Source organism: Chiloscyllium plagiosum, unplaced genomic scaffold (assembly GCF_037043375.1).
Source record: "Chiloscyllium plagiosum isolate Xiang-an unplaced genomic scaffold, Cpla_swu_hap1 HiC_scaffold_2, whole genome shotgun sequence".
Taxonomy (NCBI): Eukaryota; Metazoa; Chordata; class Chondrichthyes; order Orectolobiformes; family Hemiscylliidae; genus Chiloscyllium; species Chiloscyllium plagiosum.
The window spans coordinates 76,333,557-76,357,723 of record NW_028270140.1 but is presented as its reverse complement, the minus strand read 5'-3'; the positions used below and the strand labels follow the sequence as shown (position 1 = coordinate 76,357,723).

Below are 24,167 nucleotides of genomic sequence, written 5' to 3'. Positions count from 1 at the left end.
TCCGAGATGGTGTCAAGCTTCTTGAGTATCTTTGGAGCTTCACACATCCAGGCAAGTGGGGAGTATTCCAACACACTCTTGACTTGTGCCTTGATGGTGAACAGGCTTCGGGGAGTCAAGATGTGAGTTACTTGCCATAGAATTCCAAGCCTTTGACCTGCTCTTGTGATGAGTCCAGTTGAGTTTCTGGTCAAAGGTAACCCCAAGGATGTTCAAAGTTAAAAATCACACAACATCAGGTTATAGTCCAACAGGTTTAATTGGAAGCACACTAGCTATTATTCTGGTAACCCTTCTGAGTTGCCTCGAATGCATTTGCTCCCTTGCATAAGTAACAAAATCAATACCATGCAAGCACACCAGATACACTTCCACCAGCGCTCAGTATAACTGAAGCATTACTTCCCTCCTTTGGTATTCAGTTCCCCTTGCAATAAATAACAAACTATCAGATTTCCAAATTAATTGCTGTACCTGCATCCTAATGTTGCATCACTTATACAAAAGGATTCCCAGATCCCTCTGTATTTGCGAGTTCTGCAATCGCTCAACGTTTAGGTAATATGTTTTCATTCTTCTTCCAAAATGAACAATTTCACAATTTCCTAAATCTGTGCCTACTCACTTAACCTATTTATATCTTTTTGCTACCTCCTTATGTTGTCTTTAAAAATTGCTTCCCTACCTGTATTTGTGTCACCAGCAAATTTGACAACCATACCTTCCTTCCCTTCCTTTAATTTATTTACATAAACTTTAAACAGTTGAGGTCCCAACACTCCTTCTTGACAATCTGGTGCTTCCAAACCATGAGATTTTATTTTCTGCACTAACCTTTGATTTAGCACCTTATCTTCTGGAAATCTAAATACAGCACACCCAATGGTTCCTGTTTATCCATAGCATATCTTATTTTCTCAAAGAACTCCAATAAATTGGTCAAACATTACTTCTCTTTCAAAACCATGTAAATTCTACTTTGTTAATGTTGAACTTAGTCAAGTGCCTGGCTATAACTTACTTAATAACAGTTTCTAACATTTTCATTATATGTTAGGCTAACTGCCTTGTAGCTTCCTGCTCTGTGCCTCCCCTTTTCTAAATAAAAGTGGTACATTCACGATTTTTTCTTCTAATGGGGCCGTCCCCGAATCAAGGGAGTTTGGAAAATTAAAACCGGTACATTAACTATCTCACTTGCCACTTCTTTTAAGACCCGAGGATGAAGTCCATTAGGACCTGGGCACTTGTTAGCTTGCAGCACCCACATTTTATTCAGTACTACTTTTCAGGTGATTGCAATTTTCCAGAGATCCTCCATTTCCTGATTTATTGCTGCTTCTGAAATGTTACTTATATCCTCTATAGTGCATTTGGTTTCCCTTCTTTCTCCATTACTAATTCTGCAGTTTATTTTTTTTATATAAAACTAATATTTTGATAACTTTTTAAAAAGACTATTTGTAGAAACTTACTGTGTTTATAAAGCTGGTTTGCTTTCTCTTCTCCTAACTTTTCCCTCATTATTGTTGTAGTCAATTTTTTTTTCAGAAAAAATTTGGCATAATACAGGATCTGATTTTGTGGGTGGCACGGTGGCACAGTGGTTAGCACTGCTGCCTCACAGCGCCAGAGACCTGGGGTTCAATTCCCGCCTCAAGCGACTGTGTGGAGTTTGTACATTCTCCCCGTGTCTGCGTGGGCTTCCTCCGGGTGCTCCGGTTTCCTCCCACAGTCCAAAGATGTGCAGGTCAGGTGAATTGGCCATGCTAAATTGCCCGTAGTGTTAGGTAAGGGGTAAATGTAGGGGTATGGGTGGGTTGCGCTTCGGCGGGTCGGTGTGGACTTGTTGGGCCGAAGGGCCTGTTTCCACACTGTAATGTAATCTAATTTAATCTAATCTAATCTGATTGTCAATGTCTCATGTGCTATTGCAACACGAGTTGAGAACACTCAACATCTGGGTGTTGCCGTGGATCTCCGATCAATGTCATGTTAGCTCAGCTGTGCCACACAAAACCACATTGCTACGCTTTTCATTGTAGCTGTGCATGTAAGTACGGGTCAGCATGCATGGCTTGCAGGGTTCCAGAACAGTTAAGTAAGCAGTCCTCAAATAGGGGAATTACAATGGTTTTGATGAGCACAAACTTACTGCCCTATTTCAAAAAGGCAGCATTCACGTTTCCACCATTGCCAGTTGGCCAGTGCACTTGTTGCCCATCACCCAGCCAACCATGCATTAATAGAGAGTCTGAAGCCAACTCCTCTCAGGGCAGTGTTGCTCACGATTGCTTTGCAAAACCCCTACAAACTCTCCAATGACAATTAGCCACTTTTTACAAGTTATGCTGGAGATACCGAGGAACTAAGACACAAACACCTGGAAGAGATGTACTAAGGAAAATAACCTGTGATTTGTATTCAAAATGACAGTTTGATTTGCAAATCTGGATTAGATTTTATGATGGCTTTCATTTTTGCATTGTGGCAGTAACAGTGAAGACAAGGTGCTGTTAATGAATAGACAATTGGAGTTGCAGTCACATGTATAGTAATGCAAATAGGTCACTAAATGGAACACAAATTCAAATTGAAAGTCTCATCAAATGAAACCTTGATTTATGTCACAATATGCCTATTCTAAATGCTTCCAACCTGTTAGCTAATGCTCTTACCTCTTCCCAAAATGGCATCCAGCATGGGTATCATCAGATGCCATTCTGGGGAAAAAAAAACACTCAAAAAAAGGGGCACTAAGGAACTTTGTTGGGACTCTGTATGGAAATTTTCTTTGTAGAAAGATGGAAGTTATTTTCATCGTAACGTTGGATAAATGAGAAAACTATGTGATCAAATAGATAACTGATTTAAGTTTAAAGTACATTACAAAGGAAACAACTTCAGCCAAGTAATAATAAAATACTTTATTGTAATTCATTATTATATTAATTTAGTAAAACTGTTTTACAGAAATGGAGTTACTTCATTGGGTATCTGTATTGTGCTGATATCTTTCAAATATTGGTTCGAATATTGATTTTTGGGTTTATTGTGGGAAAATAAAACTGATCTGGGAGCAAAAAAAAGGAAGCCATCAACAAGCAGGTGCAATATTTGTATATTTTGCTAAACACAGCCAAAATAACCTTTTTTAAAAAAACCCAGTATTTTAAAACAATATATAGTTACGATAATACTGAATATTATTTTCAATTTTTTTTCCTGGAAACACATTACTCAAATAAAAGGATGTTATGATCTTCGTTGTCTATTTTCTGTTCTTCCGTTCTAAGGTTATTCTGGTGATAAAAGATCATATGATCATAGGTTTAATATTTAGTCGTATACTGGCAAGCCTAACATCAAATCTAAGTAAATACTACTTGCACTGATAGAATAATCATAAACATCAATGGCAAATGTAAACCATATTTTATACTTCAGTCGTTACATTCATAAAGGCGAGCAATTCAGCAAATCTAATAGTCAGAGGACAATTCTGACATGAAATATATTAGTTTTCTTTTATGTTTAAGATTCTGGCAAATTGATTCAATGGCTCTACAACATTTAAAATAACCTTGTCAAATACAGGGCATTAAAAATGCAAGAAAGGTTGTAAGATCTCAAAGAAATTAAACTGACGTCAATTGTCGTTTTTTTTAAACTTATTGAAACCAACTCTAGAATGTATTCTTTAATGCTGTGCATTTGTGTGGACTATACCTTAACAAAGAACACAGGCATATTGAGTAAAGAAATTCAGCAAGGTCTTGAACTGGCCAACATAGATGTTGAGCTCCCCAATCCTGTACACAATTATATACATTTTGGTCTGTCCTGAAAGATGAACTTTTTCACTCTACGGAGGTTGCTGGACCTGCTGAATATTTCCAGCATCTAGGTTTATGATGTTTGCATTGATATTCAGATTTTTGCGTACTCCAGACTATCTTTTAGTACAGGTCTCGTTACTGGCAGAACAGTAACCATCTTTATTATAAATTATTAAACAATGCAACATTTTTAAACCATTAGTCTGTATTGAAACAAAATGAAACAAAATTGTGACAGGTGCACAAATTAAATCAGAAGGCATCTACAAGTTTTGTTTAACACTGTAATAGATTTGTTAACTTAATTTTGAGCAATGTAATCCAGATTAATACTGAGAAGCTGAGGACAGAGGAAGAAATCCATATTTAAGTTTAGTTAAATCGCACCTCCAAGAAAACCATAAAGTCATCACTGTTTTTGTAACACAAATGTAATTTCTATAATTCCTTAAAAAATTGGCAAAGTCTTTCTGTAACTACAGGCCATTGCAGACAGTGCGAGATCATGTCATGACCAATTTTTTGTTGTTTAAAGAACATTTCACAATCTTTGTGAAAGGAATGGCTGCAATTCATTTAGAATTTAACTAAATAATTACAAAATTTCAGCAATTAATATATAAAAGGACAAATTCAGATTCAGTCTTGCTCCTTAGGATTTATGCCATACACCTGTATGTGTCATTGTATTCGGCTGCATGTCATCAGTTTAAGGTGGCTGCTGATAGCGGAATTAAACTTTCTACATGGTAATATCATGGAAATGGCTTATTGGGAAAATTACATTAGTGGGACAATGTATAATATTTTCTATTGATAATACCAACAAAAAAGTTTAAATATAGCCTCTTTAAAGGCTTGGAAAGTCTGGGAAGTTCTTGCAAACTATGGTGATAAATTTATACTTATGTACATAATTCCTCACACTCTAAGTTTATTATTATTCTGTAAGGATATGTTATACGACAATCAAAATATGTAACTTGAATACAGTTTTGAGTAGCTGGCTAAAGGCTTGGAACAATAATTCCCAGAGCAAGAATGTGGGAGACTCTTGAGAAGAAAATATCAGGGAGAAGCTCATAGGAGGAGGAAACTGCACTGTGCAACTGGACTCAGGTTTAGCTGTTTAGATTGCAGCAAAAAACTGAGGGAAACAATCTACAGCATGGAAGCCCAATGCTTGAGCTCAGACCTACTAGAACAGGAATAAATCTCTCTTTACAGCAAGATACAATAATTACAGGAGGGAAGGCAAAGTAAATCTGAATAAATACCTTTTATAATCAGTCACTGATGTATGGGTCCACAACTACTGCTCTGATATTAGAACAGAAAATGCTGGAGAAACTCAGCAAGTCTGGCAGCAAGTGAAGAGAGAAACAAAATTAAATTTTGAATTCAGCATGACTCTTCATTCTGAAGTTATATTTGACTTAAAGTATTAACTCTGCTTTTCTCTCCACTGACACTGCCAGACCTGATGAGTCTCTCCAGCAATTTGTATTTCAGATCGCCAGTATCCGCAATATTTTTCTTTTATCTGATCGTTCTAATATCAAACTTTTTTTAACATTTATCACTTTTCACTAAGCACAATGCATGCTGAGTATAAAATAAATCTCCAATATGGTTTGTACATTTTTCTAGTGTAATAAAAAACAAAGGTAATGATTAACAGTTTTACATCCAAATTTAGGATCACTTCCCACAAATAAATGACCAAAAAACCTCCCAGAATATTTAGAAAAACTTTGGTTAATTAAAAGGTATGTTGATTTAATTGAACATCATAAAGATAACCAATAATGTTGTTTCACTTCAGAATTGTTAATCTTCAGGATCCCTGATTAAAATAGCAAACGTCAAAGACTTGTACCTATCAATAAAAATGCAGTTATAACTACTGCAAACATTCCAGATCAACAGATTACATCTGTACTTGTTTTCTCTTCAATCTTAAGACTTTTGTTTTCAGTGTGTTTTCAGATATATGGTTGAATTTATAATAAATTGTCTCGATGGATCCAGTTAAGTTTCTGGTGAAGTAATAGAACATCAGGATAATCTTGTGGAAATCTTTAAGTTGACATTTTCTTGGAAGTTCAATTTTGTCTTATTTCAGTCAACATTCTTAAGGGCCAAATATAGTAAACCAATGCCACTTAAAATGCATTTGACAATATAAAAAGCCTTGTATTACAGGCATGGTAATTACGGGTGCAAGACCTTTTCGTTAAAGTTATTGGGAAAATTCCTGCACACTATACACAAAGTGCCCAATCACCAACAATTGCTCTTAAACTGTACTCAACTTGGAATTCCCTGAGTCAGCAGAACATACACAGTAGTGATGATATCTACTCTTATTCATAATATACTATCAACAAGAATATCCTGTTATAACCTGTCATAATGTGGGACTTTTTAAAACTGTACTGCAACATATGAACAAAGTAGTTTAAATGGCACTTTTGTTTTACTGTTACATGTCTGTGAAATACCACCTGTAACGTCAAATTGAGATTTGATACTTAGGACTTGGATAACACATAGACAGCAATGGGTTTCATGACAGCATTAAGGTGAAAAGCTTGAGCTATTAACCTAATCCTAAAATATCTTTATGGTTTTGAAATACCCTCCAGCCTGTGTGTTTCTATCAATATGATCTGGTGAGGATGGGTTCATTCTGTGTACCATTATAATGGTCAGGTGCTTGCAATCAAATTGCATGATTGGCATGGCCTCATACAAAGCCTTTTCTGTCAAACATTGCCAAGTACAATTAATGTACATAAATATGACTGAATCAATGAATGAAGAACGTATGTACGAATACTTGGTGTTTGTTTTGGCACGATGCAAAGCCAAATGTTAAAGAGACCAAGTCATTTTTCAAACAAAGACAAACTGGATACGTACATCATTCATTTCATTATCAATGGACTTTTAAAAATGATTCTATACAGGAAACAACATTGAACATGTAAATTAATTATAGGTAAACTGACAAGTTGCTTCCATTAGAATAATGGCAGCTAACGAGTTTTAAATCACAGTAAGCACAAAGCCAAGGAGCATGAAAGAATGCTAACATTGAGTCAGTCATCAATTCAAATGCCATATTGTCAACATTGTACAATGACAGAGTGACAAAGTTGTTTTTAGTCAAACCACAGCAAAAAATGAATTCCTACGACCTAATTCAAAATGCAGTCACTTCCCCTTTTACACCATTCATACTTCAAGTGGAAAAAACGTCATCAGTTGTAACTGCAAAGGTACCTAGCTAAAAGAGTTTCACACATTCAACAAACTCAAAGCCCACTGAGAACTGCAACCATTCATTAATATTCCAATATCAAAGATGATAAGATGTAGAGATGGTTCAAGAAAGTTATCCACTTTGCCAAGGTGGAGTAAGTGTGCCTGTGTTAGCATGTGGGCTATGGGGAGGAGGGAACCTCATTAAATATTCTGAAAATTATGGAATGGAGGAAACGAATTGGCTTGATAGACAGTGGGAAGTAAGTTACTGCATGTTCATTCATATCTTGATAAAACAGTCTGGAATACTGTGCATACAAAGGACACCTTGCTAACAGCAACAGTTAGCAAATTAACATTAGACATTAGATTTTCTTTTCGTTCTTCTCTAACTTTGCTCGTTTTGCTGATTATATGGATAACTCTTTATTTCATTGCACATTTCTAGACGCCCAAAATGAAACTGCTGAGATAGTTTGGAATTCCTGAAGTCGATTTAAAAAGAAAAAGGCACGATTAGAGTACGACGGTCTCTGGAATCATTCAGATTGTCCAGACCTCTAACTTAACTCCTCTTCTTTCTCGGTTTTATATTCTGCAGTCTTGTTATCACAGGAAAAGTCAACATTCCCTTTCTCAACTGTTTACTGGTGGAAAACCATTAAGAGATGGCGAATGTAAAGGTTTTCTGGCTACAAAGAAGACACAATCATAAAGATACTTTAACATAGATTGGTCATTTTCTGTGTATGTTGATGGAACAGAGTTCTTTTCCACCTACAAGAGAAAAGAGCAGATTGATTTTAATCAGAGATCTTAATTATTTTTGAATGTAATATTATAAAAAATCTCTCAAGGTGGAGTGCAAAAACATGTAAAAAAAGGAAAGAAAACAGAGAATTTACCATCTACTTTTTCTGCAGTAAAGCTGAATTTTGCGTTCTTTTCCTATGACCTTATATGCATCTTTTCATAGATTAGTTTCCTAAAGGTAGTAAGCCAATTATTTACACAAGTTAATGTGTCCTGTTGTGTGCTGTTTGTGGCTATTAATTTTTTAAATATATATTAATTTATCCCAATATATCGCTTACTATTTCTGACTGTGTATTTTGTATTTGTTATAACTGCTCCTCAGTATTTTAGCTTCCTCTTTTATCCATTTTTTTTGTCAAATTTTATTTTGTTTTCCTCTACTAATACATTACTGGAGTTAAAAAAAGAGATTGAGTCATAAGACGAGATGCAGGGAATATCAAGGTTAGTACAGAAATTGTGCATGCCTATAGTGCTAATCTCTTCATAAAATTTCCTATATGCCTAAGCATAAGGATGAATGTTATAAAAGATGAAATACAAGGATGTTTGGCCATATAGAGTGAATTCCAGGGTACTAAAAGATGGAAGAAAAGCAGACTTGAATGAGGCATACAAACTCCTGTCAGTTTGGGTGTGGAAAGGATGCTCCCTCTTGAGGAAGAACCTGTAACTATGAATCACTATTTGAAAATGGGGGTCGATTATTTAATGGGATGAAGGGAATAAAAAATCCCAGGAAGTCATGAGTCTTTGGAACTTTCTCAGAAGCAGAGTCTTTCAACTTTTTTATAGCGTAGCTGGAGAGATTCTTAGTAAGCAAGTGAGGGAAAGATTATTAGGAGTAGATGGGACTGTGAAGTTGACAAACAAATCAGCCATGATCTTCTGAAATGGCTCGAAAGAAAGCAATGAAAGAAATTCTGACCTTTTATTTTGGCCTCTGGCTACAGGCATAATCATGCTGGACAGGTAATGTGAAATTTGAAGTCTGTGATGCAATTTTTAATTTGCAACTTTTATGCTGAATTATTTCAATGACAGATTTCTTCAAAGTTCTTTTAAGACTCACTGATATTGCAAAGACATATAACAAGTTACCAGAAACTCTTGAATTTAAATAAATGTCCATTAAATTCAAAAGGCTGCCAATACAACAGACTTCACAGACTTTGAATGTTTTTTTTGGGCATATCTGAGGATATTGCACTCAATCATGTCCCCAAGCTCATGAGTGACAGATTTGCCAGTTAATCTAATGAATACACATTGGGTAGCATAATTTCTAATAATCTTTGCTTACAGATTTAGTACTGGGAACTCAACATTGGATTACAAACAATATACAAGTTAACTGTGAAAGTCTATGTGACAACACAATGTAGCAAACATCCCGAGAGTGGCTTTGCTCCAATTTAACTACAAAGATTACAACCTTATTGCATCCATTCTATGAGAGCTCTGCCTAAAAACAGATTCTTAGTTCAGTGTCTGCTGATGTTTCAACCTGAGCCATTTTTCTTAGCAGTTTTTAATCAATAGTGACTGGCTTTTACCATCCACCCTCGGACAGGGCCAAAAGGTAGATCTCAGATTTCCATCAGCTGAAATCACAATCAAACCTTTATTATTTGGTTATTCCGAACCACATACTAGTTATTAAATCAGTTGAGCTAAGTGGCCCCCAAACCTTTTCACGAGGGAAACTAAAGTAGTGACATTTCTTCAGGTTTCATTGAATGTGGCAATGCAAATGTGTAGGACAAGGCGAAGACTGCAGATGCTGGAGATCAGAGTCGAGTGTGTGGTGTTGGAAAAGCGCAGCAGATCCAGCAGTGTCCAAGCAGAAGGAAACTCAAATGCGTAGCAATGAATATCTATATCATAATAAATGTTCATAGTTGAGCCAAGAACATGCTTTGCCACAGTTCTCCACTATTGCATGTGGAGGACACCTTAAAAAGAATAAATTAAATAGTGAGAAACTGAGTATGTGGATTGATCATTAATAGGGGTTATGCTTGTTCCATATTAAGAATCTTTTCCACTTCTAATAATGTTCACGACCTTACCTCAATTTTGAACCCAAACTGAAGTATGCAGTGCCTGATGTCTTCATAGCTTAGTTCTATTGATTTTTCATTTGCCATATTCTCAAAATGATACAACAAAGGACCTAGGAAAAAATAGCCTAGGTTAGTTGGAACCGTCAAACCATTTAATTTATAAGTTTACAAATGAATAAAACTACTCAGAGAACCACACACACGGAAAGGAATTGTGCCTCAAGTGGTTAATAAAGGGATCCTACCCGAACTGGGCATTAAATCATATAGAACAAGCATGATTCTGCTATGAACTTTGGAAAAATATTTTTTAATTTTATCCCATTACTTTACTTATTCTATGCTGGGAATTATCTGGAATAAATAGTAAATTATTTCTTTAACAACACAATCAAAATTGTTGTTCGAGTCCCCAAATAACACAGATTTACTCCAAAACAAATTACTGCTGTTATTATCTATTAAGTTTAATCCAAGTGAAATAGGCATATTGCATTGTCAAGAGACATAAAAAATGCTGCACAGCCTTTAAACAGGTTATATTCTGAAGTTGCTTTTCAAGATTCATAAGTTCTTTCTCATAACTGAAATATATTTAGGAATGCAAAACAATTAGAATGTTTTGTTTATTGTGTCTATAATGCACAGACATTGAAAAAGATGATCCAGAACTAATTTAGTTTTTGAATTTTAAACTTGGTGTACACAATGAAGCTTCAATATCGATGTCATTTTGTCTCCGTGATGCCATTGCATTTTGGAGGGACAGTATATTTTTGGGCAACCTGGCTGAAGTAGTCAGCTGCAGGAGGAATGTCAAGAAAAAGGACATGATGGACTCAGAGCAGATGTCAGAAAATCTGAGATCTCATCAATTATATATTTTTGACCCGAGAGCTTAGAAGACCTGAAAGATGTCTCAAAAGATTTAGAATGTGTGGCCAGTCATACACTTCCAACATCTGGAGCATACAAATAAAGTAAAAATTGAAAAACAGTGAAAAACGCAGATGTTTAAAGATTTCTGCTAAAAACAGTTATTGTTACACTGAGCTATGTGAAATATATGCCTATATTAGTGCTTTCCACATACTATTTTCTGTATGGTATACAGATTTAAAATATAAAATGCAACCTGTTAAATTACCACCCTCTTTCCCATTCACGAAACTTAAGGTGTTTTATTTACCATAAAATTTAACTGTCACAACATGGGGTAAAGCCCCCCCGCCCTCCAATTTAAACTTGCAACACAAATGATTTAACCCATGCTGTAATCTGTTAAAATTCAAAAGGCAAAGAACTATCCCAAAAGTCACTATTTAAAGTAAAAATTAAAAACTTGAATTTTTTTAAAGTATAACAGAGAATAATTAACCAACAACTAATTACAACTCATTTATCTAAACCTATCTTTTACCTTCCCGTCTACAATACCAGTCCAATTTCCACCCCCCCACTCCACGCCCCCGATTAAGATTGACTGAAAAATTCAAATTTTAAAACCAGCCATCTGTTGAATCTTCTCTTGGTATCTTCCTCTGTAGATTTGCTCTTCAGGTCGATGTCGATCTTTTCTCCTGTGCAAACCCCTTCTCCAGACAGGTACCTCTCAGAGTGTTCTTACTAGCAGTCTACATCTGTTAGTCTTTGGCAGTTCGCCAACTGTTCAATTTTTCCCCTTCTGGTATCCCAAAGCATGGAATTGTTTCATTGGTTTTAATATTGTCAAAATACCAAATTCAAACGATGTGACTTTAGTATCTTGGGGTATAATTTAAACTGATTGGCCAAATTTGAATTTTTTTGTTGTTTCTCATTGCGACCCAGTACTGCTAGCTGCTGGACCAAATGTTACATTGTATTCTGTGTGCTTGCTAACTCTTTTAAAGGTACAGTACACCTCTACACCTTCTTAACATTAAAAAAACACCCAGACTGCACACAATCCTTTTCTTACAAATAGATTCTGCTGGTAGTCCTAGATTTAATCATGCATTTGTCTTCTGTAACTGTGTAATTTGCAAACACCATTCAGTCCCCGAAGTTTAAGAATTACAAACGCGAGGCAAACCTTCAAACAATTCTGATTTTTTCAAATCGCTAAATTTCAGAATGAACATCTGATACAACACTGACTTTGGAGTTCCATTCCTGAATTTTAAAAGGTCCTGTATGTCTAAAAGCTAATATTATAAGAACTGAGAGACAATGTAAGACTTGAGAACTTGGTAGAATTATTCACACAATGAAATAACATTTTCTGTCTGTATTGTGTAAACTGGAAAAAAAAGATTCAAACTTTGGTATGGCCCCATATGGCTTCATGTCCTTGATTATAAATCACTAATTGATGTATGTATTTTACAGTGCTCAATTTAAATGCAGATTTATTAAAATACAATACAAGGTTCCCTGCATGATGTTGCCATTTACTATTCTCAAGAATGATCTGAATGTTGATATTAGTACAATGGTGCCCAACTTTGCAGATGATATAAGGTCCGTGTAAGTGATGAGAGAAAACCGTTTTAAGTGGATCATGAAGCAATAGGGAAATTGTACATAATCGATATAAATGGTATCTACCTTCTATAAATGTAGTACTGCCATTGGCTCTACCCACATGTACAACTATGCACTACTTACAGGAAAGACAAACACAGTTTACTGAAAGAGAAGATGCTTAATTCTGTGAAAGGTGCACAGAAGATACTATGAAATAACAGTCAAAGTAAATATAGCACTAGGATTATTTCCAAGATTTAATATCAATCAAAACCGAATGTTGTCATTAGGTTTGGTGAGGCTTCATTTAGAATACAGCATCCTCTCACATGGCAGAATTTCCAGGCTTTGGAAATGGTCAAGAAGAGGGTTAATAGAATCATACTTGGCTTAAACCACCTTAATTACCCAATTTTCAAAATCAACAGAATGCTGAGCAGTTCTCCTGTTGCCTTCACCTCTGGGAAGGAGCCTTCTCCTCTCAAAGAATACATTTTGTCTCATCTGTGGAATTCTCACTCCTCCTTGACTCCTCCCAATGGCCTTTTTTTCCTCATTTGATCTTTCTATTGGGAGCTGCTAGCTTAAAAGTGGCCATCTCAAATTCTTTAATCTGCCTCCCTCTGAACTTGCAGTACTGTGTTTTGAAGTTGTTGTTTGGTTTACCGAGCCGGTTGATTTTTCAGCAAATGTTTCGCCTCCTGACTGGGGGATAACTTCAGTGCTGTGTAGTCTCCGGATGGAGTGCTGTTGTTATGATCTGCCCAGAATTTATACAGTTCTGTCTGTCAAGGCGGGTGGTTTTATTTCCGGTTTTGTGCAGTGGTAGTCTGCAGATGGGGTCTATTTCAACATGTTTGTTTCGAACCAGTGGATGAATATCAGGTCTCCAGAAATCTCTGAGCTTGTCTTTGTTTTGCATGCCCAGGTATTGGAACAGTGTCCCAGTTGAATTGGTGTCCTTCATTAACAACATGTTTACATGAGGGATAGTTGGTCATGTCGCTTTGTTGCAAGCTGATGCTCATGTATTCTGGTGGTGGGTCTCCTGCCCATTTGTCCTTTGTAATGTTTCTCACAGTTGCTGCATGGTATTTTGTATGTCACATTCACCCTGAATGTTGTGTGAATAGGGTCTTTTGTTTTGGAGTCTAGTAGTCAGTTCTGAAATGTTTTTAATATAGGGTAGGGTGGTCAGAGTGTTGGGGCGCACAGTATTTTCTTGGTGTTGTTTGTTTGCTAGACATCAGCAGATGAAACTGTTAGGGTACCCATTATTAAAATAGACTTTGCACAGGTGCTCCTCCTCTTTTTTGCTGAGCTCTGCAGTGTTGCAGTGTGTTATAGCTCATTTAAACAGAGTCTTGATACAGCTCTGTTTGTGAACGTTGGGATGGTTACTGTTGTAGTTGAGAATCTGGTCTGTGTGTATAGCCTTGCTATATACTCTGGTAAGGAATTCATTGTTATTCGTTCGACCTACCAGCACATTTCAGAAGAGGAGTTGGTTGTTCTTCTCTTCTCTGGCGAACCTGATCCTGGTGAATATGCTGTTAATAAGATGGTATGTGCTTTCTAACTTGGTCTGTTTAATGATAATGAAGGTATCATCCATGTATCTGATCTATAGTTTGGGCTGAATGTGGGAGATGGCTGTGCTTTCTAGTCTCTGCGTTACTGCTTTGGCAATGAGTCCCGAGATGGGTGAGCCTACGGGCATCCTATTAATTTGTTCATACACTTGGTCATTAAAGACAAAGTGTGTGGTAAGGCATTGGTCCATTAATTTCAGCACAATTATCTTTGCTGCTAGCTTCATTGGTGGTCTGTGTTGTCCGTTTGTCTAGAAATTCGGCCAGTGTTTCATTTGCCAGTGTTATACTGATAGAGGTGAACAGCGCTGTAATGTTGAATGAGACCATAAGTTCATCCTCGATGAATTTTGTATCTCTGATGTTGTTGAGGAATTCCCGTGCTGAGTGGATAGTGTGTGTTGAATCCGCGATGAGGTGTTTCAGTCTGCGATGTAGCGCTTTGGCTGGCCAGTGTGTTGGTGTCGCTGCAAGGGAGACTATGGGTCTGAGGGGGATGCCTGGTTTGTACACTTTGGGAAGTCTGTAAAAGCTGGGAGTGTTTGAACCTTCAGCCTTCATTTTTTGGATGTTCGTTCTTGCTATCTATCCTGCTTTTTCTACTCTGTTCTCTGATGCAATATGATGACACAATGATCTTTTGCTATAAATTCTGAGTCCTATGATCCTACTCCACTAGCTACCTCACGAAGGAGTAGCACTCTGAAAGCTTGTACGTCCAATTAAACCTGTTGGACTACAACCTGCTGCAGTACGTTTAATGACCATGTTGGTGTTGATTCTCAGAGTACAGAGTAGAAAAAGCAGGACAGATAGCAAGAACAAAGCCCAAAAAATGAAGCCGAAAGGTTCAAACACTCGCAGCTTTTACAGACTCCCCAAAGTGCACAATCTGGTGTTGCTTGATTTTTAACTTTGCCCGTCCCAGTCCAACACTGGCACCTCCACATCATTAAATGTATGGAAAAGGTCAGCACTGTTTACAAGTGAACAAATAAACAGTTTTAACTGTTCTTCCTTCCTTCAAATAAAAAAAATGTTAATATAGTGCCACACCTGTGCTTTTTACGGGATGTAGTGTTTACTTTGTTTCAGTCCTACTTGGGTCCCCTTCCTTACTTCTATTCCTGATACATTGATGACAGTGTAAATACTCTTACAGCTCCTGCTCTTGCCCTGAACTGAAAAAAAATCGCCAATTTTGCTTCATATTTTCATCCCTCCCTAAGTTAAATAACTCAACTCCAACTTTCCACTGACCCGTCTCTACATTTTTATATCCATTTCAAGAATATAAAAACCAATATCCAGCTAAGTCCACTGACTTCATAAACTACAATAAAAAGATAAAACTCGTCAGGTCTAATGTTTCAAGGAGAGAGAGTTATTTTGGACTCAAAACAAATTTAATTATTCATTTCTTCACAGATACTGCCAGACCTGCTCAGCTTTACCAGCACATACTGTTGTCATTTCAGATTTTCAGCATCCACAGTACTTGGATTTATGATTGACATAAACACCTTTATTAAGTTTCCTCCCACAGTTACTTGTAAAGAGTTTTCAATTTTCCTACTTATTCCTTCTCCATTGATTTTTCAGGAGATGCAAACTTCCACACTAGTGGTTCAGATACATATTTCTTAACCCTCAACTGAGGACTCCTCTCTACCATGGTTGTTAGAAACCATGATATAGTCCATCCAATTTCTTGCTCTGACCCTTTGCATCAAATAAATAAGTAATAACCTGTCCTAGTCTTCAACAATTCCCTAACCACACTTGAACGACAGTTCTTAATGATGTTGCTCAGCCATTTATGATCTGTAGAGCCATCTTTTATTTCTTCACTACCCACTTTTGTCTGGTACTATCACTCTTTTTGTGATTTAGATCACACCTGTGCATTTGTTTCTATCTCACCTCTTCATGTTAAGATAAGCATCGAACTTGAAACATCAAGTTTGTTCCTCTCTTCGCAACCTACTGAAAACATTTCGTGTTCACCTTTAAAAACTGGGATTACTTTAGAAATGCAGAGATCTTGGGGGTGATCTGGTAGGGATGTTAAAATTAATAAGAGGAATAGACTGTATACATAATGGTTATTTCAATTAGATATGCTTGAGTAAACTAGGGGTCATTTGCATAAATTGTACAAGGGTACAAACAGGTTACAGGTCAGAGAATTGCCCTTTTCCAGGAATGTAGAGTTTTATATCATATTCAAAAAATATGAGCATTTTTTGGCTGGGTCACTTTTACTGACTGGCCCTAGGGGCCTCAAGAAAGTGGCAGTCAGCTACCTTTTTGAATTGCTGCAGGCCATTTTCTGTATTATGCCTGCAGAGCTGTTTGGGAGGGAGTTTCAGATTTTGACCCAGCGACACTGAAGAAATGGCAACACACATCCAAGTCAGGATAGTGAGTGGCTTGGATGGGATCTGGCAGAACGTGGCGTTCCACGTATCGGCTGCCCTTGTTTGTCTAGATGGTAGTTGTTGTTGGTTTGAAAACTGCTGTATAAGAAGCCTTGTGAATTTCTGAAGTAAATGGTACACACTACTGCTACTCTGTATCGGTGGTCAAAGAAGCGAATATTTGTAAATGTGATGCCAATTAAGTAGGTTGCTTTGTCTTAGATGGTGTCAAGTTTCTTAAGTGTTGTTGAAGCTGTACATATCCAGGCAAATGCAGGTTATACCATCACTCCTGATTTTAGGCTTGTAACGGTGGACAGGCTTTGGGGAGTTTTTTTTAAATTCATCCATGTGATGTCGGCATCGTATTGCCCATCCTTAATTATCCAAATGGTAACTAAGAGCCAGCCACATTGTTGTGGGTCTGGAATCACTTGTAGGTCAGGCCAGGGATGGATGGCAATTTCCTTCCCTAAAGGATATGAGTCAGGAGGTGAGTTATTCATTGCAGCTTTCCAGGTCTCTTATCTGCTCTCACAGTCGTGCTACTTATATGGCCAACTCAGTTCAACTTCTGGTCAATGGTAACCCCCATATGTTGACAGTGTGGTTGAACAAGTTACTAGTGACATTGTGAACCACGATGTTAGAAACAATCACAACCACCTGCAGCAAATTCACTGGACCAACTGGTGTTTTCCTGTCAACCATCTTCTTACATATATAAAATTGAATATATTAGGCTGTTTGGATTCTCATTTGATTATTCCAACTAAAATAAAGTTTCTAATCTAGAAATAATTTTAGTATTGCCTTTTCTTCTTGTTCTAACTATTATCTGCATTCGTAACAGAGTTTTAAAACTTGTTGGGGTTGGCAAATTACAGTTTTCTTCAAGGATTAAATCATATTTCAGAAAAACAAAACCTTACAATATAAGGTTGTTATAAAACTATAAAACTATATAGTTTGAACACTATACAGTTTGGAAACAAAATGTGATACGATTTGGCTTTCAAATATAGTTTTCAATAATCTGGCAAATGTAATGACAACTAAACATTACTGACACATTACTTCCAAGGCAAATCCTTTTTTCCTTTGATGGGATTGGGTGCTGCTGGCAAAACCAGCATCTGTTGTCCATCACTAATTGCCCTTGAACAGAACGGTTTTCAAAATGCAGTTAAAAATGAATCATGTTCTTGTGGAGTCACATGTAAGTCTGACTAAGAATTTCAGATTTTCCCTTCAAGGACCTAAGTGAACCAGATAGGTTTTGCGACAGTTAGTGACCTGGCACCACTGTTGAGACTCTCTTTTCAATTTCCAGATTTAATTAATTAAATTCAAATTTCATCAATTACCATAATTGGATATGAACCCAAGTCTCCATGGCATTAGTCTATGCAGCAAGATATCTTGAATTTGCAGCATATATTACGGTCATCATATGACATACATACGACCAGATAACCAGTTTTACAGTTTTATTTAACTTGAAAGGAGCTGGACCAATTAAGCATACAAGTTAAAAAAAGGCAAACATGTTTCGTGGTATATATGCAAAATAAAACATCTTGGTATAATCTAATGGTTAAATTGACTAAAAGTGTACCAATATAATCCTGGTAATGATTTAGCTTTTACCCTTACAAAGAAACTATGATCCCATTTTGTGATAAATTAAAAAGCAACTCTAAGGCTAGGCTAATAACGTACAAATAACAGAGTTCATAGACATGTGTCAGGAAGAAAAATTCTCCTTGTTCATTAATTGGCAAAAAGACTTTGAAGCTTTACTTAAGGATTTGTTTGAGAAAGACTACAGCCTCTTGGGTGGAAAGTTAGGGAATGAGAATCAAGCAAGGAGGGGAGAAAACAATAGACAATCTTCCATCTTAAGGCAATCACTAAAATAGATCTCTATCTCAAAGAACTGAGTATGAACAAATTAGTGTCAACTGAAAACTATGCAATATCATTAAGGAGGTTGTGAATTAATGAAGAGGTCAGAAAAAGATATAAAAGGTGGGTATGAAAACTGATTTTTCAGTATTTGAGAAAGGTCTGATCAACTGGTAAAAAAGATTTTCAAATCAATCTGTTCAAAAATGCTGTTTTACACCTCTGCAGCAGAACCAGAGGCTGCTAACTTAAAGATAGGGACACAACCAATTCACCATAAGAACCCCATAGGCTACTGCACCTGGCTCTCACATCCAAGTACTAACCAAGGCTGAATCTGTTAGATTCTGAGATAAAGCCATTTCAAACTAGTATAGCCACTGGCACTGATCAACTTGTATACCATGTTAGAAACAATAACTTGTTTCAATTCTCTGGCTAAAACTCAAGACTTTTTTCCTTAATACTGGCATTGACTATGCACTTGTATTTGTAATTAAATTATCACAATCAATTCTGAAACACAGGAAAAACTGGCATTTTGTAAGGATCTTATCAATTTGAGGAAAAGTTGTGATTTACTAACTTTTTTTAAAAAATAATTTACGTTAGATTAGATTACTTACAGTGTGGAAACAGGCCCATCGGCCCAACAAGTCCACACCGCCCCGCCGAAGCGCGACCCACCCATACCCCTACATTTACCCCTTACCTAACACTACGGGCAATTTAGCATGGCCAATTCACCTGACCTGCACATCTTTGGACTGTGGGAGGAAATAGGAGCACCCGGAGGAAACCCACACAGACACGGGGAGAACATGCAAACTGATGGCATAAAAATCAGCTGTGGTATTGACAGTGAAAAGAACAGCTGTTGACTCCTGAAATATATCAATGATTTGAATGTGTGGAAAAGTGACAAATGGAATTCCATCTTGAGAACTGTGACATAAAACATTGGGGAGTGAGAACAGACCAAGAAAATACACAATAAGTGCAACAATATTGAGAGGAGTAGAAGGAGTGAGGCACCTTGGAATGCATACCCACAAGTTCTTTAAGATGGTAGGACAAGAAGGTAACGAGGTAATGAAAGTATTTGAAATGTTTCCATTCAATGGACAAACAATTAAAAAGGCATAGCAGAATCAAAAGGTGAGGGTTTATAGAAATTTCTCCCTGAACATCAAAGATTAAAATTTATGATTTGAAACAAAGACACATTTACATGCTTAGGAACCCTCTTTGAGGACAACCTAAAATCAAGAGAGACCTTTTTATTCAAACGTTATATATAATCTAGCATGTTTTGATCAGTTAGAACAAACTCAGTACTGTGCAGTAAATTTAGTGAACAGCAAGAAAAACTATAAGTGCAACTATAAATGACGGCGAAATGGTGGCTTTGGGTTGAGATCAGTCAAAGGTGACACTTGTAAACCACAAGAGCAAGTGGGATTTGAAATTAATTCCTTGATGTCTCCATACCCATGAATTTGATGCAATTATGAATCTCCCTTTGCCAAAACTTAAGAAGATCAAAAGTACAGGAGGAAGAATAATTTTTTAAATAGTGTCTCGTAGTTCTAGATTTCCCTGGAAGGGAAAACAATCAACCCCTTCCTTGTCAAGTTTCTTGGACAATTCCTTTGTTCCAAGAATAAACTCAATGAACCTTCTCTAAATGACTTTCAAAACAAGTATATCTATATGTCGAAGGTGGGATGGGATGGAGTGGAGTGGGGTGTGGCAGGTGGTTCAACGGTTAGTAATGCTGCCTCACAGCACCAGGGACCCGGGTTCAATTCCACCTTTGGGTGACTTACTGAGTTTGCAAACTCTCCCAGCGTCTGCGTGGGTTTCCCCCAGGTGTTCTGGGGGAACACCTGGTTAGGAGGATTGGCCATGCTAAATTGCCTTAGAAGTCAGGGATGTGCAGACTACTTCAATTAGGAGTTAGATCTGGATGGATGCTCTACAGGGGGTCAGTGTGGACACAATGGGTTGAATGGCCTAATTCCACACTGTAGGATTCTATGATCTGACCTATCCAATGTCCTAGCAAGCCTTTCCTATTTTCATCTCCAGCCCTTGCAATGCCTACATTCAATTAGCCTTCTATTTTTCCTGGTTGCTAACTTTGAGAGGCTCACACATGAAACACTCCGGATTCCTCTGTACTGCAAAACTCTACTGATGCCCTCGAATAATGCAATTTTCTGCTTTACTAATCTTCCTGCCAAAATAGACAACCTCACATTTGGAAAATTGTACTTGGTCTGCCAATTTTTTATCCACTCACTCAAGTGATCTATCTCCCGTTTAAGGCGCTTTGTATCCTCCTCACAACTTGCTTTCCAACCTGCCTTTGTATTGTCAGAGGATATGGCTACAATATTTGTTTCCTTTACCAAAGTCATTCTTGACAAGAGATGTCATATTTAGGGCATTCCACTCTGTTGGGCTCTTTCCAGAATCTAGGGAATTTTGGGAGATTACAGTCAAAGCGGCTACAATTTGTGCAGTCGCTTCTTTTAAGACTATCAGGACTAGAGGAGTTGCCAACCTTCAGTATCATTAAATATCCCAGTAGTTTTGCCTAGAGATTGTTTTACGTTCCTCCATCCCTTTTGCCTCAATTTTCTACAATTCTTGAAATGTATGTATTTTGCATCAGTGTTTACTGTGGAAAAGCATATGGAAGATATAGAATGTAGGGAAATAGATGGTGACATTTTGCAAAATGTCCATATTATAGAGGAGGAAGTGCTGGATGTCTTGAAACGCATAAACGTGGCTAACTCCACAGGACCTGATCAAGTGTACCCTAGAACTCTGGGGGAAGCTAGAGAAGTGATTGCTGGGCCTCTTACTGAGATATTTGTATCATCAATAGTCACAGGTGAGGTGCCAGAAGACTGGAGGTTGGCAAACGTGGTACCACGTTTAAGAAAGGTGGTAAGGACAAGCCAGGGAACTATAGACCAGTGAGCCGGATGTCGGTGGTGGGCAAGTTGTTGGAGGGAATCCTGAGGGACAGGATGTACATGTATTTGGAAAGGCAAGGACTGATTACGGATAGTCAACATGGCTTTGTGCGTGGGAAATCATATCTCACAAACTTGATTCAGTTTTTTGAAGAAGTAACAAAGAGGATTGATGAGGGCAGAGCGGTAGATGTGATCTATCTGGACTTCAGTAAGGTGTTCTACAAGGATCCCCATGAGAGACTAGTTAGCAAGGTTAGATCTCATGGAATACAGGGAGAACTAGCCATTTGGATACAGAACTAACTCAAAGGTAGAAGACAGAGGGTGGTGGTGGAGGGCTGTTTTTCAGACTGGAGGCCTGCGACCAATGGTGTGCCACAAGGATCGGTGCTGGGTCCTCTACTTTTTGTCATTTACATAAATGATTTGGATGTGAGCATAAGAGCTATAGTTAGTAAGTTTGCAGATGACACCAAAATTGGAGGTGTAATGGACAGCGAAGAAGGTTACCTCAGACTACAATGGGATCTTGATCAGATGGGCCAATGGGCTGAGAAGTGGCAGATGGAGTTTAATTCAGATAAATGCAAGGTGCTGCACTTTGGGAAAGCAAATCTTAGCAGGAGGTACACACTTAATGGTCAGGTCCTAGGGAGTGTTCTGAACAAAGAGACCTTGGAGTGCAGGTTCATTGATCCTTGAAAGTAGAGTCGCAGGTAGATAGGATAGTGAAGGCGGCATTTGGTATGCTTTACTTTATTGGTCAGAGTATTGAGTACAGGAGTTGGGAGGTCATGCTGCGACTGTACAGGACGTTGATTAGGCCACTGTTGGAATATTGCGTGCAATTCTGGTTTCCTTCCTATCGGAAAGATGTTGTGAAACTTGAAAGGGTTCAGAAAAGATTTACAAGGATGTTGCCAGGGTTGGAGGATTTGAGCTGTATGGAAAGGCTGAACAGGCTGGCGCTGTTTTCCCTGGAGCGTCGGAGGTTGAGGGGTGACCTTATACTGGTTTACAAAATCATTAGGGGCATGGATAGGATAAATAAACAAAGTCTTTTTCCTTGGGTCGGGGAGTCCAGAACTAAAGGGCATAGATTTAGGGTGAGAGGGGAAAGATATAAAAGTGACCTAAGGGGCAACTTTTTCACGCAGAGGGTGATACGTGTATGGAGTGAGCTGCCAGAGGAAGTGGTGGAGGCTGGTACAATTGCAATATATCCATCCAAATGCCTTTAAATATGAATAGGAAAGGTTTGGAGCGATATGGGTCGGGTACTGGCTGGTGGGATTAGATTGGGTTGGGATATCTGGTCGGCATGGACAGGTTGGACCAAAGGGTCTGTTTCCATGCTGTACATCTGTATGACTCTATTTGTGTAATCGACTGCAAAGATAGATAAAAATGCTTGTTCACTGCCATTTCGTTATCCTCATTATCAATTCCCCAATCTCATCCTCCATGGGATCAACATATACTTGAGCTTCTCTTTTCCTTTCTATACAGTTACAGAAGAATTTACTGTATTTTTGTTTTCCTGATTAATTTTTCCAAATATTCAATTTGGAACAAAGCTATCAAGTGCAATGTATCAAAAATATTTGAATACAAATCAAAAATGATTATGTTAATATCATCTTAAAATCCTGTAAGAAGGTCTGAAAGAAAGGTGCGAGGTTAGAGTCTATCTGTATTCCAACCTCGAATCAGAGTGGTTAGAATACAGACGGACTCTAACCCCACATCTTTAATGCATTGTCTGAGCTGAGATGTCACACTTCGTTTATAAAACCTTAACCTCAGGAAGGTGACTAAAAAGAAATTCTGGGGTTTACATATTAATGAATCAAAACCTGCAACTCATTTGAAGTGATTAAAGACTTCATAGCAATCTAGGTATGTTAAATATATCGCATCAGTTGTATGACACTTTGATCTGTTACTATAAATTCTGTGTGTCCTATGATCCTGCCACACTAGCTCCCTGATGAAGGAGCAGCACTTCGAAAGTTTATACTTCAAAATAAACCTTCTGGAATATAACCTGGTGTTGTGTGATTTTTAACTTTGTCCACCCCAGTCCAACACTATTCAAAGACATTCAAGCCTCCAAGCTATGAACAGCATCACAGAATTCATCTGGATTCACTGGAGTAAAGATAACGAAAAGGAGACATTTTCCAGGTCTTTAAAATGCTCAAATACAATGATAGTTCAAATGATTATTGGTCATTTACCTTTAAATCAGATTACCAAATCGAACAGCAAAATTAACAAGCGAATTGGAAGGAAATTTCTCCCTTTGCATAGAGAAAATGTGGAACACACTTTGACTCAGAGCAAAGGTTGCATTCATGACTTAAAAAAAACTGGTGAAGAAAAGATAATGTAAGAATAAGTAGGGATAGAGGTATTCAAATAATCCATGGAACAAAATGATCTCTGCTATAGAGGCTGTGAAAATATTTATGCAAACCAATTATTCAATTTTGAATAGTGTAACATTTCTGATGGAGTAGGCAGTGTAAAAGGAAAAGTACATGATATTTTCCCTCGGGTAATTTAATAAATGTGGTAGATTTCATGATAAATTCAGCCTACAGAAAAGCAAGTCTGATAGTCAAGTCAAGTTTCATCCTCAATTTACAATTCACTGAAAAGTAATGTTTTTAGACTGATTAATTAGCATATATTTAATATACAACAAGCAGCATACAATGTTAATTTCAAAATATTTAGTTCCCAACTAACA

At 37.4% G+C, this 24,167-nt stretch overlaps 1 protein-coding gene across 4 annotated transcripts in view; it reads right to left on the bottom strand.

The window, feature by feature from the left end:
- Nucleotides 1-2,912: 2,912 nt before the first annotated feature.
- Nucleotides 2,913-24,167, bottom strand: part of carnmt1 (carnosine N-methyltransferase 1) — a 49,487-nt gene continuing 28,232 nt past the window's right edge. The window contains exons 7-8 of one of the 4 annotated variants that reach the window (XM_043712264.2): nucleotides 9,998-10,101; nucleotides 2,913-3,302 (exon numbers count right to left, since the gene is read on the bottom strand). In XM_043712264.2, the coding sequence (XP_043568199.1) occupies nucleotides 3,237-3,302; nucleotides 9,998-10,101 (170 nt within the window). In that variant the 3' untranslated portion in view covers nucleotides 2,913-3,236. Of the gene's footprint in view, nucleotides 7,887-9,981; nucleotides 10,102-24,167 lie in introns of those variants that run through there. The other 3 variants (XM_043712254.2, XR_015760579.1, XM_043712272.2) reach the window with 3 other exon arrangements.